This window comes from Leopardus geoffroyi, chromosome C1, assembly GCF_018350155.1.
Source record: "Leopardus geoffroyi isolate Oge1 chromosome C1, O.geoffroyi_Oge1_pat1.0, whole genome shotgun sequence".
NCBI classification, from domain to species: domain Eukaryota; kingdom Metazoa; phylum Chordata; class Mammalia; order Carnivora; family Felidae; genus Leopardus; species Leopardus geoffroyi.
Genome location: NC_059328.1, coordinates 72,348,497 through 72,367,316, shown reverse-complemented (window position 1 = coordinate 72,367,316; position 18,820 = coordinate 72,348,497). Strand labels below are relative to the sequence as shown.

At 36.2% G+C, this 18,820-nt stretch overlaps 1 protein-coding gene across 5 annotated transcripts in view; it reads left to right on the top strand.

Moving 5' to 3' along the window:
- COL24A1 (collagen type XXIV alpha 1 chain) overlaps window positions 1-18,820 on the top strand; it is a 397,210-nt gene that overhangs the window by 357,631 nt on the left and 20,759 nt on the right. For all 5 annotated transcript variants that reach the window (XM_045478122.1, XM_045478119.1, XM_045478121.1 and 2 more), the window contains 3 exons: window positions 2,438-2,473; window positions 10,873-10,908; window positions 11,013-11,039. In XM_045478122.1, the coding sequence (XP_045334078.1) occupies window positions 2,438-2,473; window positions 10,873-10,908; window positions 11,013-11,039 (99 nt within the window). The remainder of the gene's footprint in view (window positions 1-2,437; window positions 2,474-10,872; window positions 10,909-11,012; window positions 11,040-18,820) is intronic.

Below are 18,820 nucleotides of genomic sequence, written 5' to 3'. Positions count from 1 at the left end.
ATAAGTACATATACCCTTTGACCAATCAGTTCCACTTTGAGAAATTTGTGCCATAGAAATTAAGTACTCATAAATTATAGAAAGTTTTTTTCACAGTACTGGCTATATTAGGAAAAAAAAGTTTGAAATCACATGAATGTTCATCTGTAGAGGAATGGTTGAGTAAATAGTGGTCTAGCCATTTCATAGAATATTATGCAACTATTGAAAACAACTAGTTATATCTAGTTCAGTGGACTTGTGGTTGTTCATGCTGTATTGTTAAGTGTGAAAAATCTGATTCACAGAAGAGTATACAATATGAGATCAGTTTTATAAAATATTACCAATCACCCCATACATACATTAATATATTTGTCAGTATTTCATCAAAAAAAAAAAAGTATGGAAAGGTATGTACCTACTTGTTAATAATGGGCTGGAGGTGAGGGAGGTACATACATTAATATATTTGTCAGTATTTCATCCAAAAAAAAAAAGTATGGAAAGGTATGTACCTACTTGTTAATACTGGGCTGGAGGTGAGGGAGGGTATTAAAAACAAGTTCTATAGAGATATCTTAAAAATTAGTTCTTGTGGGGGGTGCACCTGGGTGGGTCAGTCAGTTGAGCATTTGACTTTAGCTCAGGTCATGATCTCATGGTTTATGAGTTTGAGCCCCGTATTGGGCTCTCTGCTGTCATCTCAGAGCCTGGAGTCTGCTTCAGATTCTGTCTCCCTCTCTCTCTCTCTGCCCCTCCCCTGCTAGCACTCTGTTGCTCCCTGTCTCTCAAAAATAAAATGTTAAAAAAATTAGTTTTGGGGGGCACCTGGGTGGGTTAGTCGATTAAGCGTCTGACTTCGGTTCTGATCATGATCTCACAGTTTATGAATTCAAGCCCTGTATCAGGCTCTCTGCTGTCAGCACAGAGCCCACTTCTGATCCTCTGTCTCCCTCTCTCTCTGCCCCTCCCCCACTTGCACACATGCTCGCTCTCTCTCAAAGAAACATTAAAAAATTTTTTTAATTAGTGTTTGGAAGTTACTATCCTGGTTTAAAATGAGTGAATAACAGGGGCACCTGGGTGCCTCAGTTGGTCGAGCACCCAACTTCAGTTCAGGTCATGATCTCAGAATGTGTGAGTTCAAGCCCCGCATCAGGACCTGGAACCTGCTTCAGATTCTTTGTCTCCCTTTCTCTCTGCCCCTCCTCTGCTCATGCTCTGTCTCTCTCTGTCTCAAAAATAAATAAAAACATTTAAAAAAATGAGTGAGTAACAAGATAGGAAACACACAAAAAAGTAATATTAATGGTGAAATAATGAGATAGTATTTTTAGCCTGCAAGATTAACAAAGAATTATAGTACATGGCATGTGTCAAGACATACAGACTCCCATATTTTGCAGGTGTGCGTGCAATTACAAACACTTTCTGGAGGACAACTTTTATGGAGTACAAGGATATTTATCACAAGCTTATCATGACAAAAATTAGAAATAATCTAGTAGAAAATTCAATAAAAATATTATCATTTGTTAAATACCAAGTAAGCATTATAATTATCTAGAGACATGTGGATTGATATGGAAAACATCATAACATATTGTGAAAGTGTAAATTCAGGTTTTTGAAAAGATGAAGAGTATTATCTTTTTCAAAATAAAAAAATACATAGATAATTTCCACAAGGGTGAAAACAAAAATATTAACAGGAATTTCTAAAACAGTAGGTTCATCTAACAGCAGACTACACTTTCTTGTCAAGTGTACGTGGAAAATCACCAAAACAGACTATAGTTTGAGTCATAAAAAATTTTGTACTAAACTTAAGAGAACTGAAGTCATACAAGATATGTTTTCTGTCCATAATGGAATTAAAGTAAATATCAGTAAATTGGAAAGATAATAAGAAAATCTACAAACACTTGAAAATTAAACCCCACACTTCTAAATGATCCATGGATCCAAGAGGATATCTCAAAGAGAGTTAGAAATATTCTGAACTGGATGAAAATGTATACAACATATCAAAATTTGTGGGATGTACAGAAGGAGGAATAGAAAGAGAAGATGAAAAAAAAAGGCACCATCCTAGAAACAAGGTTTTCAAAGGCTAGGGAAGACAAAGATTAGAAGAATTTAATCTGGTAACTTCCCTTCTAAGTGGTTTGGTATTTGATTGTCAGATCAGCTGTTTTGATTTAAGTGCCTGTTATCCCTGTCTCACTCACTTCGTGGATAGTATGATAAATCAATAAACTGTTTTTGTTTTTTATTTTGTTTTGCTTTGCTTTACTCAGGAAAAGGAAACTAGAATTTATATAAATTTACTCAATATGTCTTGCTGGATAGAAAAAACAAAAACATAAGTTATCATGTTTCTGTGTATAGCCTCAACTACATTTGATAAATAACTATCAATAGCACTAAACTAACATTTCCTGTTTTCTTGTAGGGACCCAGAGGTGAAAAAGGCTTTAGAGGTGAAACTGTAAGTTTAAATTTATGGTTATATTATCACTTGTCACTAGGCTATATAAGTTCCATGAAAGCAAGGACCTTGTTTTATTATATCATTATTATTATTATTATTATTATTATTATTATTATGTCTCTGATACTTGTGAAATAAAAATAAAATTACAGTTTTTCGGAAGTAGAACTAATCTAGATAGTACATTACAGTGAAACCTGATAACCCCTAAACATATTTAAGAACCTGCTGATCAAATTCTTCCCAGATCACTGTGTGAAATGGCATATTTGCCTTGTCAGGCATCAAGCATTTGCCTTGTGAGCCTTCTTCACCAGTGCTGGAATAAGAGGACTGCCACATCGCCTCAAGGATATACCCACTATGTTCACTCAGTGCTAAAGAGGTGCAAAGCAGAACCATATCAATTGTTGTATATTTCAGCCAATTGGAAACAATTGTGAGAGGATGGGCAAAAGGTACACGTAGCACTTTCCAGCACTAAGTGGCTTACACTGGCACTATTTCCTATTTTTCTGGGATGCCAATGCTTCCAGGTTAAAGAAGGTATTTTGTCAAGAAGCCACTTTCCCAGCAGAGATCCTGCTGAACTTACTAAAGCAGCAGCCATAAACAGAGAGCAGGCACAGAGTAATATGAGGGGGATTAAAACCAAGTGCAGAAGGCAAATAAGAATAAATTTAAAGGTTGCAGAAAAGTCTTGGCTTAAAAGATAATGAAATTGCATTGACAGCTGACATTGCTTGTCACCATAAGGTGTGCTTGGGGGCTCAGAATAAGGAAGTTGCAGTTATATTAATTAGCTGAGAAAGGAAATGTATATGGTTTCAGAGAGGCTAAGAACCCACAGAGGGCTTCAAAATAGATGTTTTTCTTTTTCTTTTTTTTAAGATACTATCTTTAAGTAAACTCTACACCCGACGAGGGACTTGAACTCACAACCCCAAGATCAAGAGTTGCATGCTTTACCAACTAAGCCAGCCAGGTGCCCTAAAATAGATGTTTTTAATTTGCAGAAATGTGGCCTTCCTATCTTCTCAGCAGTCTTGCTACAGCCAAAAGCAAGGATATCTGTACACAGTGAAGTCATATTTCCCAGGAGGAGTGGAAAGGGGAAAGGAAAAGTAGAGAGGCTTGGAATTAGTTCATTTTCTAGACTTGTCTGTCTCCAACTGTCTTCCTGACCAGTTCTCTCCAAGTACTGTGGCTGGAACGTCAGCTTTTGTCAGAGTTAGGAAACCTCAAGTACTTCTGACAATTTCATAGGCATTTCACGTGAAAGAAAATTCAGTGGCTCTGATGGCTTGCAAATTCAGCAGATTATGCCTGAAATTTTAGGTTGCACTGATAGACATATGGCACCCAGAATAAAGCAGGTGGTAACACCAGTCAGGCCATCCCCAAAGGGGAACATGGACAAAATTAAAGCATATTCAGAGAAAGGCTGTCTCAGATCAGTGGTGTATCGAGGAGCCATGTCCTAGAAAAACCAGTTGAAATAGCTGGGATGTTTAACCCTTACCAGACTCTGCAACCTTATCATCCCTTTCCTTGTTCTCATTGCTCTGTTTTTGCCTCCTGGGTTTTGCACCTGCTTTTTCTTGCCCATGTTTTTTATCTCTGTAGTTCCTATTTATGAGGTTGTAATTAATTTAAGTTAATTTAAGTTAAGTGACATTTTATCCTCAACCCAACTACCACCTGTGGACATAAGAACTAGTAGCCAGGACCTCGTACAATGCCTGGCAAGTGTTCCCCAGTCTTTTCTTAAATGTCCTCTTATCAAAGAGGCTTTTTCTGCCTAGCCTATGTAAAATAGCAATGTGCCCATCTGCCTCGATTCCCTGTCTTTTCTAAACCTGTTTCTTTACCTGTTTTTTGCTTATTATATCTCTCCTCACTAGAATATAGGCTCCGTGACACAGATATTTTACCTGTTGTTGGTTTTAAAGCTGTGTCTGCAACACCTAAGATAGTGCCTGTGTTGTATAGTTGGTGCTAAATAAATATTTAGTAAATTACTGGTGAATAAATTAGAAAATATTTGAGGTGTTGGAACATGATAGCTGTCTTTAAATATTTGAAAAGAAGAATACGTATAATATGAGTAACTCTAGAGAATAAATTTTAAATTATTTACTTATTGAATTGAATTTTCAATTTCTGTGCTTAGCTCCCTCACAGACAGTGAGCTCCGTGAGACCAGGAAGTATGTTTGACTTGCCCTAATTCCAAGCCCATCACAGGATTTAGCACATAATTAACACAGAATAGATACTGTTAACTAAATGGATGGAATGCTGAGGCTGATTCCAGCTCAATATAATAATGAGCTGCTAATATAATAAGGCACTGCTTTAAAACAAGATAGTTTTACATGATAATGAATGCTTGTCTCTAGAAGCCTAATGACTATCTTTCTGAGTTACTGGACTGGTAGTTTTGCACTGAGTAAGGAATTAGAATTTATACCCTCAAAGTCCCTTCCAGCTGTAAGAGTTTATGATTCTACATAAAAGAAAAATAAGCAGATCCCCCATAAAAGAACAAAGAAAGGCATAGAACATAAGGAAGAGTTTTTTAAAGCAGAGATTAGCTCCTGTCAAGTCTAATCCCTATTCTGAATTCACACACCTCTCCCACTCTTTATCACTAGCACTTTTGTCCAGATTGCCATGATGTCTCCTTGGACTCCTGACTTCCTAGTGTTCCTTCCACTTTTCTCCACTACAATCCGTTGTCTACACAGCAACTAGAGTGATACCATTAAAGCATAAACCAGATTCTATCACTCTCCTCTTTAAAACCTTCCTATGACTCCTTCTTGCACTTAGAAAAAAATCCAAATTCCTTACCTTTCTACCATGCCCTGCAAGAATTAGCCCTGGTTGGCCTCTCTAAACTCATGATGTGCCCCTTTCCCCTTGCCACCAAGCTGATTTTGTCTCTATTCTTTGGAACATGCCTTCCTTTTGCCTAGAAAACGTAATCTGTTCCTCACACGATTGGTTCTTATCTCATGATTCAGGTCTCGCCTCAAATACCATCTTAGAGAAGCCCTCCATGACTGTTCAGTCTCACATTCCTGGTCATTCTCTTTCACAACATCCTGTTTTGTTTTCTTCCTAGTAGTTAGCAGTATTTGAAATTATTTTTCTGTTTCCTCTGCTAGAATATAAACTCTAGGAGAGCAGGGAACTTTGTTTGATACATTGGTTATCAGTATCCAGAATAGAACCTGCTATGTAGTGGGTAATATTTGAGAAATGAATTAATAAATAAATAAATGCTGTTCCCTAAAATTAAAAGTTAACAAGTATTTTCAATTCTGGCTGGTAAAGTAGCATTTATTGAATTGATATACTTACTAGTCTTTTGCTCTGTTGATTCCCATAGCTCTCTTCATAAATAAAGTACAGACTCCTAGTACAAGGAAGGGGACACAGCAGCATTTAGTATGGGTAATAACATTAGCTGTTGAAAATGTGCCACATTAGCTGTGGCGCGTTAGAATTTATTGGTTTATTCTGGTTTTTTGTTGTTGAATAACTGGTATTAAATATCTTTTTATCATCTATTTTCTTTTGATTCCACTATGGTTTAAGGAACTTTATAAAAGTAATTTTTTTAATTCCTAGAGTTCATCTGCAATTAATTTACTCCATAAAATGTGCAATTAAACCATAATCTGGAAAAGCTTAGTAACATTACTTATACTCTCATTAGGATTTTTTTTCAGTATATTCTACAGGTTTGTTTTAAGGGAATGATTTAAATAATTGAATGCCTGAACACTTCTAGCTATTATATTTCCAAATATCCTCAAGGGGGTCAGCCTCAAATAATACCAGTACATGGGGCATTTTTGGAATGAATTTTTATTAGCGAAGATCTATTGTATTGAGACAAATATGACACTCCACTCTTTTGTACAAAGATCAGAAACACAAGAATCTATCAAGCGGGCTTTGTAAATCTTATTTTTAAATGTTCCGTGAAGCTGGCATAAGAATTTATAAAGTGTGCCATTCTTACCAATTTATAAAGCTATGCCATTTTTTACCAAGACCAAATAATGATTCATGCCTTTAAAAAAAGGGCTACAGCTCATTAAACAATACATGAGAAGTATCCCTTTTAGAATACATGCAAAATATGAGGAAGAAAATTGATAAAACATTTGAAAATCACAATTTTGAAGTGAACCTTAGAGATTGATCTTTCACCAAATCTTGTTACAGTTGACGTATCTGAGATCCAAACGTGCAATAACTCACTCAAGGAAATACAGTTAATTAGGTATAGAGACAAGACCAGAGCCCAGGTCTCCCGATTCCCACACCATTGTACGTTTCTATTAATCATCATACCTCTCAAAAATAAGTTTAGGAGCAACTTGGGTAAGGAAGATGGTATATATAGACCCCTCACCTACATTTAGAATAGTCCAGCCATTTACATGGCAGATTCCACATGAGTCAACTCCTAATTTGTAGTTATCCTCAGTGCCTTACAATTCACTGATTCCATCCTAATCACATTACTTCTAATAATATTTTTTAATATTACTAAATTTCCAGTTAAACCCTCTAAATCAGTTGTTCTCAACCAGGAGCCATCCCCCCACCACATATACACCACAGTAGACATTTGGCAATTTGTAGGTCTCTACTTGGTTGTCACAACTGGGAAAAAAGAAGAGTTTCTAGTTACACCTACTGAGTAGAGACCCAGGATGCTGCTAAGCAATGGAAGCTTCTCAATTTATAACTGAGAATAAAGAAGCTCTCTGTACCTAAGCCAGCCTAAAGATTATGAAATTAAATCAAGATTGCCTTCACAAAGGCAAAGTCTAACATACTCAGGTTCAAAGACATGCACTTATCAATATTTTTTAAAGTGTAAGAAAAAATATGTTACTTTTGAAGAATCAAATGTAAATTCTGGGATTAAATGGAAAGAAAGTCTATTTCCAATGGTTGGGTTTTGACTATGGCCAAATAACCATCATAACCATTCACATAAATTAGTTTCCTTTTAGGAAATTAACATAGACAATCATGGTTTTATTATAAACTGCTTTTATAATAAACTGCTTCATATACTTTTTTTTTAATGTTTATTTTTGAGAGAGAGAGAGAGAGAAAGCAACAGAGCATGGAGCAGGGGAGGGGCAGAGAGAGAGGGAGACACAGAATCCGAAGCTCCAAGCTCTGAGCTGTCAGCACAGAGCCCTACGCGGGGCTTGAACACAAGCTGTGAGATCATGACCTGAACTGAAGTCAGACACTCAACCGAATGAGCCACCCAGGTGTCCCTAGATACTTTTTTATATAGTAGCTAGACAGAGTGAATCACTTTTTCTTAATGGTGGACTAAAGGAATAGAAAACTAATAAATGTTATATTGTTGAATAATATTTTGTTTTACTTGGCTAATTGCTTCATTCTAGACAGATGTTTTCTTAGGGCTGTCTTGCCCTGTCTTGTTTGGTTTTAAGTATTTCTTTTGATAACATTTGTGATGACTTGACTTGTTTTGTGTAACAAGCTGAAAAGAAACCAATAAAATCTGCAGTAGAAATAGTTTCTTCTTTCTACGATAATTTCTTCTTTCAAAGTTACAGATAAGATACATGTTTTGTATTGAACCACCAGTGAGATTTTGCAAATGTCAGAAATAAGCGGGGTTAAATGTCAATGGTTTACTTTTACAGTGTTGTTCCAGAATAGAGAAACTTACACAGCCAAATTCATTCTAAACCTCTATATATTTAAAAAGCTATCTCTAGGGACTCCTGGGTGGTTCAGTTGGTTAAGCATCTGACTTCAGCTCAGGTCATGATCTCATGGTTCATGAATTTGAGCCCCTCATTGAGCTCATGCTGACAGCTCAGAGCCAGGAGCCTACTTGAGATTCTGTGTCTCACTCTCTCTGCCCCTCCTCTGCTCATGCACCGTCTCTCTCTCTCTCTCTCTCTCAAAAATAAATAAACATTAAAAACAATTTTAAAGGCCATCTCCAGCATGGCCTTTCTGTAATTTATCACGTAGCTTCTGAGGTACAAGTTTTGTACATTCTTTACTTGAAATCATAATCATAAGCCATGCAAACTAAGAAATGTCCAGCAAGCATGGTACTGGAGTGCTCTATCCTTTTTAAATTACTATTGTTTGCTCTAGTTTTCACAGTATATTTAGAATCAACAGCTCTGGAAATAATTAATGTAAGTCAAGCATGACATCAACATTATTCAAATCTCAACTGAAGATAAATTGTGTTTTGTCATCTTTTAACCATAATCTGAATTTGGCTCAATATGGTCTTAACATTCAGTTGACCATCAAGTAAGTTAAATTTTGAGCATACATTCTTTTTTTTAATGTTTATTTTTTTCTTTATTTTTGAGAGAGAGAGAGAGAGAACAAGCACATGTGCACAGGGGAGGGGCAGAGAGAGGGGGACAGAGGATCCAAAGTGGCCTGAGCAGACATTCTTAACAATGATTACTGTTGTTTCATTTTGAAAAAATTCAACATACCTTTTCACATTTTACTACATACATTTTAACTATTCTAATTTCTAAATTAATATGAGGTAATTTTTTTACATTATTCATCCATTCAGTTGCAATTTTCAAACACCTACTATGAAGTAGACACTATTCTTGTTCCAGGAAATGAAAAGGTGACTAAGACACTCTTAAACATCCCTAGGGATTTTCCACTGTGTTATGTACTAGGAGATGGAGAAGTGGTTAGTTGAGCATGAGGGAGGTGGCTGGGGATGGATGAGCAAGGTAAGTATAGAGTTTTAAAGACATACTGGAAGAGGAATGAGAGTTACACAGATAGAGAAGGTAAGGAGGAGCATTCCTGGTCAAGGAAATAGCACGTGCAAGAGAATGCATGTGTGAAAGAATTTTGAAGATGCAGAGATCCACAAGTAGTTGGTTATAGATGGGGTGTAGGATGTGTTGGGGAGAGTAAGTAGAGGTGAGGCCCAGATCTTGAAGAGGAGGTAGGGGTGTACATTGATTAAGAACATATACTTTTGAGGTGCCTGGGTGGCTCAATCAGTTGAGCATCTGACTTGATTTTGGCTCAGGTCATGATGCCAGGGTCATGGGATCTAGCCTTGCATCAGGCTCTGTGCTGAGTGTGGAGCCTGCTTGGGTTTCTCTCTCTCTCCCTTTGCCCCTCTCTCCCACTTGCACACTCTCTCTCTCTAAAATTAAAAAAAAAAGAACATACACTTTTATATTCAATTGACTTCCATTTTGATCCTAGTTCAGTCCCTTATTTGCTGGTTGCCACTTTCTTCACTGTAAAATGGAAATGTAGCAGATGAGTTGGCATACAGTTAGTTCTCAGAAAGTGAGCACACAACTTGGCATGCAGTAAGTTCTCAATAAATGGCAGCTATCACTTTAAGGAAGTTTACATCATCTCTAGACAAATAAAGAGCTATTGAATCATTTTAACTAAATAATGACCTGATTAGATTTCCATTTTACAAGCACAGTGTAGTTAGCATAGTAGACAGAATAAAGTCAGAATGTCATATTAGGAGTCCAGGCAAAACATGATATCTTAGTCAGCTTGGGCTGCTATAACAAATTGCCATAAACTGGATGGCTTAAACAAGGAACATTATTTCTCATAGTTTTAGAGGCTCTGAAATCCAAGATCAAGGTGCTGGTAGGTTCAATGTCAAGTGAGGGTCCTCTTCTTGGTTTGCAGACAAGGGCCCTCTTGCTATATCCTCATATGGTAGAAAGAGAGATCATCTCTCTTGTGTCTCTTCTTAGAAGGACTCCACATAAGGGTTCTACATGATCTAATTACCTCCCCAAAACCCCACAGCCAAATGCCATCACACTAAAGATCAGGGCTTTAATATGTGAATTTGGGGGGAACACAAACATTCAGTCTACAGTACATGATTAACACTAAACTAAGACTGTTACTATGAATATCGTGGTGAATTCAACAGTAGTAATCAAATTATAGGTGGATGTTGAAGGAAAAGGAGGTATTTAAGAACACTAAAATTTTCATCTTTGCTGATTAGGTGGATGGTATATAGAAATAACAGGAAAAAACATACTTAGGCAGTGTTAACATTTTTAAATATTATATTTATAATAGATTTTTAAAATGAACAAATTCATTGTCTAGTATCAATAAAACATGAAAGTAAATATCCAGCTTGTTCATTATTGTGTGTGATATTTGAGTGCAAAGAGCATATAGCTTCAAAATATTAAAACAACTTTGAATCTTAAGAACCTGCCTCACATGAAAGGCAGTGTTAGAGGTTGAATCTTGGTTGTCTTGTTTATACCAAACCATATGCATAAGATACATATTATACTTTATCTTCATGTCTTCTAGGGTCCCCAAGGGCCAAGAGGTCAACCAGGGCCTCCAGTGAGTTTATTTACATTTATATCTGTTTACTGTTGATGCTTATATGCTTGCCTGGTTTGAGATTATCTACTGACAAATTCTTTTTAAAATTTGTCATGTTATAGGGTCCACCTGGAGCACCTGGCCCAAGAGTAAGTTTTCTTGGTTTTGTTTACTTTATCTTCATATATTACATTAAAGCTTTTTAAAGCTTATTCTAACTCCCTGTTTAAAAGGTGTTTCTCTTCCTTACCTCTGTTTCTTTTGCTAATCTGATATAGACCCTCCCCGGGTATAATAATGAAATCTAAGCCTCAGACTCAGACTTCTTGTCTTTAAAAAGGGGATGGTCTTACTTTCTTGGTGGATTTGAGTTTTAAATAAGAAGTAAAGGGATGTCCTGGTGGCTCAATCTGTTATAGCCATAACTATCCATAGACCTGATGGCTTAAACAAGACAAAGCAGAGCCTGCTTGACATTCTCTCTCTCTCTCTCTCTCTCTCTCTCTCTCTCTCTCTCTCTCTCCCCCTCCCTCCCTCCCTTCCTCTCCCTTGCTTGCTCTCTCAAAATAAAAAAAAAATAATAATTAAAAAGTGAATCACTCAGCATAATGCCTGACATAATAAGTACTCAAAAAATACTAACTCCCTCCATTTCTTCCTACTTCTTATTTCTGTCTCTCCTTTTTTTAAATGTTTTTCTACCAACCAGTAATCCACTTCTTAGGCTTTCAAGAATCCATCTCAGTTGCTGATGGCTGTAGTAGCCTTCAGACTTCTCTATTTGCTTGTTATCTATAACAACCTAGAGCTTGCTACCCTTATCTTTGAAGCAATGCTTCTGTTGCCTCATTATCAGCTGGTATCTCCTGGCCTCTGATGTTCCAAGTTTGGTTTCCCATATGCTTTACATTCACTCTCATACCCAATAATCTATTTGTCTTCCTGCTTCCTGCAAGAATCTCCTTCCATCTCCAACCTCACCCATGCCCCACTCCTACAGCAGGCTTGTCAAATACAATGGTCCTTGATCAGATTGTTTCCCTAAAAAAGATCCACCACTGGCTACATTATCCCAAACAACGCCTAGTCCTATGCCTTCTAGCCTTACTTATTTCCACATGCTGCACTGGTGTCCGTTGGATTTCTGACAGTTCTAGTTGCCGGATCACTATGATCTATTCTCAACAGGCCAGAAACTCTTCATACCTCTTAGCTTTTTATCATGGTGAAGAGTAACTTTCAAGAAAGATGCCACAGGAAGATTATCTCCTTGGAAATAGGAGATTCATTCTCCATGATTTTTAAAAATTACTCCCCCTTTCTGGCCATCTGAACAGGGTCAAAACCTTCCCTGGCATGCACTTTAATGGGAATGCCTATATTTAATCTTAAAGTACTCTCTATCCCCATTCTTCCTTGGATCTCCACAAAGCCTGGGTTACAAATACCTTCATCAGTTGCCTTCCCACTTTATAATTATTTTGATATAGCTGCCTTCCTAAGAAAGGACAAGTCCTAAAAGATCATTGGCAAATTAGACGTGGTTAGTGAAAAATTTCACACTGAAATACCAAACTTTGTGGCACCATAGCCCTGTCTCGCTTAGAAATGTTTGTATGTGTTCCTATACGGCCAAAATGAAGTAGTGTGAGAGATGTTTATTCTGAAAAAAATGTGGATAAGAATATATACTTTGAGGAATTATTAGTAGGATTAAATAAGAAAATACATGTGTTTGTCATGTTGTAGATACTTAATAAATGTTAGTTTCTTTCTTTCCTTCTTTTATTCCTTTCTTTTTGCCCTCCTTCTTCTTGGCCAATATGAAAGATGGTTTCTCTATATTATCTTTCTGGGATTTTCACAGTCTATTTTAAGGAAGTGACATTTTAACCCTGAGAAGAAGACTTCTAGAGCAGAAGTATAAATATCAATGGGAAAATACCTATATATTCTTTCTGAGGTCAATTTATGATCATATCTTCTTTGAAACTTCTTAATTCCTTCTCCTCATCACACTGCAAGGTAGAACCAATCACTTCCCCTTCTTATTTATACTCATTCGTTTTCATTCCAGTCTCTTTCTATTATTAGAGTGTGAACTCTCTGAAGGGTAGAAACTATTTTTTTAAATTTCTTTTCCATTCACGCCCTAATGATTATCTATTGAATGAATGAATGAATAATTGAGTCCAAAAGCAAGTTGTACCTCTTAGAAAATTACAGTGGGAATCCTCCAAGACAGAATATTTCATTTGGAAGGCAATAATGTCTAGAATGGAATAGCATCATAGACTTAGAGACAGACGTTCTCTTAGTAATTTATGTAGCATTTACTTCAGGCTGACTTATGACTCACTAGTTAGTGGTTCCTTAGATCAGTTTAGTGAGTCTTATTCAGAATCATTTCTAAATTAAATTAAATTAAATTAAATTAAATAGAAAAAATATGGTGAATGCTTAATAGGTATGAGGTTTCTTTTAGAGGTAATAGAAATGTTTCAAAATTAAGTAGTGGTAATTATCAATACAACTTAGTGAATTACTAAAAGCAACTGAATTGTACACTTTAAAAATGGTTAAAATGGTGAATTTTATTTTATGTGAATTTTACTTCAATAAAAAAGAAAAAAATCAGTCTATCAGCCCTAATAAGAATAAATATGGTTTTTTAAAACTTCAGTTAAATGTATGTATTTTTGTGTGGACCGTATCATGATGTAGAAATGTATTTCTTGCTATGGGTCACAATAAGTTTGAAAACCTCTAATCCAGTTTAACTTCTTTTTTTTAAGACCTATGAAAGTAAAGTAACTTGCCCAAGTTTCCAAAGTAGAATAGCTAAAAGGAAATGTTTCAGGAAAAGGAATATATATTGATGGTACTTTTGAAGGATATTATCACAGTGATGGTCAGACCTTAGTGCACATGGTAAGATATTTAGAAACTAGCAAATCTACAATGGGATGGCAAAGTTAACCAAAAATGATCAGTGGGGTAAAGGGAAGAACAAGATGAGTATGTGTGATGGGACGGGGGTTGGAAATAGTAATCGTTAAAAATAACTAGATGAGATAAGGAGTATTCAACTGATTTATAATTAGTGGGTCAACTGTGAAACCGGGTTTGGTGAATTTAGAGGCTGAAGCTGCTGGTGCAGTCTTTGATTCCCTAGAACAAGTGGTTACTTCCACTATGGGGAGGGGCATGACATGAAACCAGTTCCTATCCCATCAATGTTTACACTATCCAGGGATCTTAAGACTTCAGACACCTTTAAAATAACATTTCTCGGGGTGCCTGCGTGGCTCAGTTAGTTAAGTGCCCGACTTCAGCTCAGGTCATGATCTCGCAGTTCATGGGTTCGAGCCCCGCATCAGGCTCTGTGCTGACAGCTCGGAGTCTGGAGCCTGCTTTGGATTCTGTGTCTCCCTCTCTCTCTGCCCCTCCCCTGCTCACACTCTGTCTCTGTCTCTCAAAAATGAATAAATGTTTAAATTTTTTTTTTAAATAACACTTCTCAAAATACTAGAGTGCTCAGACTGGATCTACATTTTATTCAAATAAGTTGGGAAAGAATTGTGAAGATTTCATTCCCCCAGGGTATAATGAATCCTAGTTCTCCTCATTAGTGCCAACAATCTGATTACTTCCTATTGTCTGTCTTCTATTTTATGTGCATGTTTTTATAACTTTAAGTGATGTTCATGTGAGAATGTGTTCTCTCTAACAAGAGTACATGGAGGGAGCTACTGCTTTTGGATTCCTTCACTGCACCTAATGAGAGTTTTACACTCAGATGTGGGTACTTAGATGTTGCTGAATGACTTTCCCAGCAGATCCTCATAATAGTCTCTCTGGGCCTGCCCTCACTAAAGACTATCCTTGGGAAAACATTCATAAATTCAACAAATTGAATCCTACTATGTGCCAGGCATGAGCTAGGCTTTAGGAATACATTGGAAATTATACAAATATGTGTATTGCCAAGAAATTTCATGAGTGGCCAAATTTTATGACATTTCTTTTCTCTAATGCCTGTTGGGTGGGGGGAAAGCCTTTTTCATTGAGTTGACATTTAATTTTTTAAATATATTTATTTAAATTCAAGTTAATTAACATACAAGTGTAGTATTGGTTTCAGGAGTAGAACCCAGTGATTCATCATAACGCCCAGTGGGCATCTCAACAAATGCCCTCCTTAATGCCCATCACCCATTTAGCCCATCCCCCCACCCGTCTCCCCTCCAGTAACCCTCAGTTTGTTCTCTGTATTTAAGAATCTTAATGGTGTGCCTCCCTGTCTTATCTTAGTTTTTATCTTATTTTTCCTTCCCTTTCCCTCTGAGTTGGCATTTAAAGTTGCTGGTACCTTAGTATGCATCAAATACCATACTTTACATACTTTATTAATCTACTAAAAGTCACTGTATTTGTCACTGCCACACTCAGAGAAAATAAAAAATGGTCATCTCACTTAAGAATGTCCTGCAGTTTGGGGTGCCTGGGGGGCTCAGTCAGTTAAGTGTCCAACTTTGGTTCAGGTCATGATCTCATAGTGGGTTCGAGCCCTGTGTCAGGTTCTCTGCTGTCAGCACAGAGCCTGCTTTGGAGCCTCTGTCCCTCTGTCTCTCTGCCCTTCCCCCACTTGTACTCTCTCTCTCTCTTTCTCAAAAATAAATAAACTTTTCAAAAATAATTTTAAAAAAGAATACCCTTTGGTTTATTCATCTAATTTCTCTGTTGATGAGTGTTTATTTCCAGTCTTTTGCTAATACCACCAGTACAAATGTCCTGTCCATATGCATACCATTTTGCAGCATATCTATAGGACTAATTCCCAGCAGTAGGATGGTTAAGTGTAAGGGATAATGAGCATATTTATTTATTATTGTTAGTTTTGGTAAAATATACATAACATTTTAACCATTTTAAGTATACAGTTCAGTGGTATCCAGTACATTCACATTGGTTTTTGGGTTTTCTTTTTTTCCATTTTTAACATTTAAATTCAAGTCAGTCAACATATAGTATAGTATTGGTTCCAGGAGTAGAACCCAGTGATTCATCACTTTACACACAATACCCAGTGCCCACTCCAACAAGTGCCCTCCTTAATGCCCATCCCACCACCCACCTCCCCTCCAGCAACCTCCAGTGTGTTCTCTGTATTTAAGAGTCTCTTATGGTTTTCCTCCCTCTGATTTTATCTTATTTTTGCTTCCCTCCCCCTATATTCATCTGTTGTGTTTCTTAAATTCCACATATGAGGAAATCATGTGATATTTGTCTTTCTCTACCTGACTTATTTCACTTAGCATAATTCACTCTAGTTCCATCTATGTTGTTGCAAATGGCAAGATTTCATTCTTTCTGATCACTGAGATTCTGATCACCAGAATATATGTGTGTATATATATATACATATATATATATATATACATATATATAATACATATATGTATATATATGTATATATGTATATATTCATCAGTTGATGGACATTTGGGCCTCACATTGTTGTACAACAATCTCCACCACCCATCCCCAGAACTTTTTTGCTCTTTCAAAACTGAAGCTCAGTACCCATTAAACAATAATTCCCAATTCCTCCCTTCCCCAGCACCTGGAAACTACCATTCTGTCTCTATTAATTTGACCACTCCAGGAACATATAAGTACATATTTGTGACATATAAGTGACAGTGTTTGTCCTTTTATGACCAGCTTATTTCACTTAGCATAATGTCTACAGTGTTGCAGCATGTGTCTGACTTTCCTCTTTTAAGGCTGAATAATATTCCATTATATGTATACATGCCCCATTTCGTTTATCCAGGGAGATATTTGAATTGCTTCTGCTTTTTAGTTATTGTGAATAATGCTGCTATGAACATAGGTGTACAGTATCTGCTTGAGTCTTTCCTTTCAATTCATTTTGGTATACACCCACAAATGACATTGCTGGATCATATACTAATACCATGTTTAATTTTTTGAGGTACTCTATGCTGTATTTTATAGCAGCTGCATCCTTTCACATTCCCATCAGCACTGCACAGGGTTCCAAATTCTCTACATCCTCGCCAACACTAGTTATATTGTTTTATTTGTTGTTGTTGTTTTTATAACACCCATCCTAATGGGTGTGAAGTGGCACCTACTTGTGGTTTTTATTTGCATTGCCCCAATAATTAGTGAAGATGAGCATCTTTTAATGTGCTTATTGGCTTATATATCTTCTTTGGGAAAATGTCTATTCAAGTCCTTCGCCCATTTTTGAATTGGATTGCTTATTTGTTGTTGTTAGGTTGTAGGAATTCTTTATATATTCTGGATATTAATCCCTTATCCAATATATGATACAAATATTTTCTCCTTTTGTTTGCCTTTTCACTCTGTTGATAGTGTCCTTTGTACAGAAGTTTTTAATTCTAGTGTAGTCCAATTTATCTATTTTTATTTTCTTGCCTTGCTTTTAGTGTCATATCCAAGAAGTCATTGCCAAATCCAATGTACTGAAGTTTTTCCCCTGTGCTTTCTAAGAGGTTTATTGGTTTAACTCTTATATTTAAGTCTTTGATTTATTTTGAGTTAATTTTTGTATATGATATAAGATAAGGGTCTAACTTCATTCTCTTATATGTGGATATCAATTTTCCCAGCCCTGTTTGTTGAAAACTGTTCTTTCCCAATTCAATGGTCTTGACATCTTGATCAAAAATCATTTGACCATATATGTAAAGATTTACCTCTGGACTCTATTCTAGTCTATTGGTCTGTCTTTGTGACAGTACCATACTGTTTTGATTACTGTAGCTTTGTAGTAAGTTTTGAAATTGAAGTGTGAGGACTTCAACTCCGGTCTTTTTCAGGATTGTTTTGGCTGTGTGGAATCTATACTCATTTATATTTACCTGTATGGTTATGTTTAGCAGTGCTTTTTATTTCTTTATTTGGATTCAAGTTTCTGCCTAGTAATCTTTAATTTCAGGCTGAAATTATTATTTTTCTAGGGAAGTTTTGTTAGTGATGAATTCTCTTAGTTTTTATTTATCTGGGAATTTCTTAATTTTTCCTTTATTTTGGAAAGATAGTTTTATTTGAAATAGCACTCTTGGTTGATGGTCTTTTTCTTTCAGCACTCTGAATATGTTGTCCCACTGCCTTTTTACCTTTATGATTTTTTAATGAAAATTTAGCTGTTAATTTCATTGAGGACCTCTTGGGTATAATGAATCTTTTCTGTTTCTGCCTTCAAGATTCTCTCTGTCTTTATCTTTCAACAGTTTGATTATGATGTATCTGTGGAAGTTCATTGATCTTCTTGGATGTGTAGATTAATGTTTCTCATCAAATTTTCATCCATTCCCTTTTTTAAATTGAGGTATAATTGACATATAACATTATATTAATTTTAGGTGGTTCAGGTTCTCTCCATTTCTTATCTATTGTAAATAATGCTGCAGTGAACATAGGAAAGCATATATGTTTTCAAATCAGCATTTTTGTATTCTTCCGATAAATACCCAGAATTGGACTAGCTGGATCAGATGGTAATTCTATTTATTTGGGGGGGGGGGGATCTCCATACTGTATTTTACAGGGGCTGTACCAATTTACATTCCCACCAACAGTTTACAAGAGCTTCCTTTTCTCCACATCCTTTCCAGCACTTGTTATTTGTTGTCTTTTGATAATAGCCATTCTAACAGGTATGAAATGATAGCTCATTGTGGTTTTGAGTTGCACTTCCCTTATGATTAATGATGTTGAACACCTTTTCATAAACCTGTTGGCCATTTCTATTTTTTCTTTGGAAAAATGTCAGTTCAGATCCTCTGCCCAATTTTTAATTGGATTGTTTTAGGGTTTTGTGATTGAGTTGTATATTTTGGATATTAACCACATATCCGATTATATGATTTGC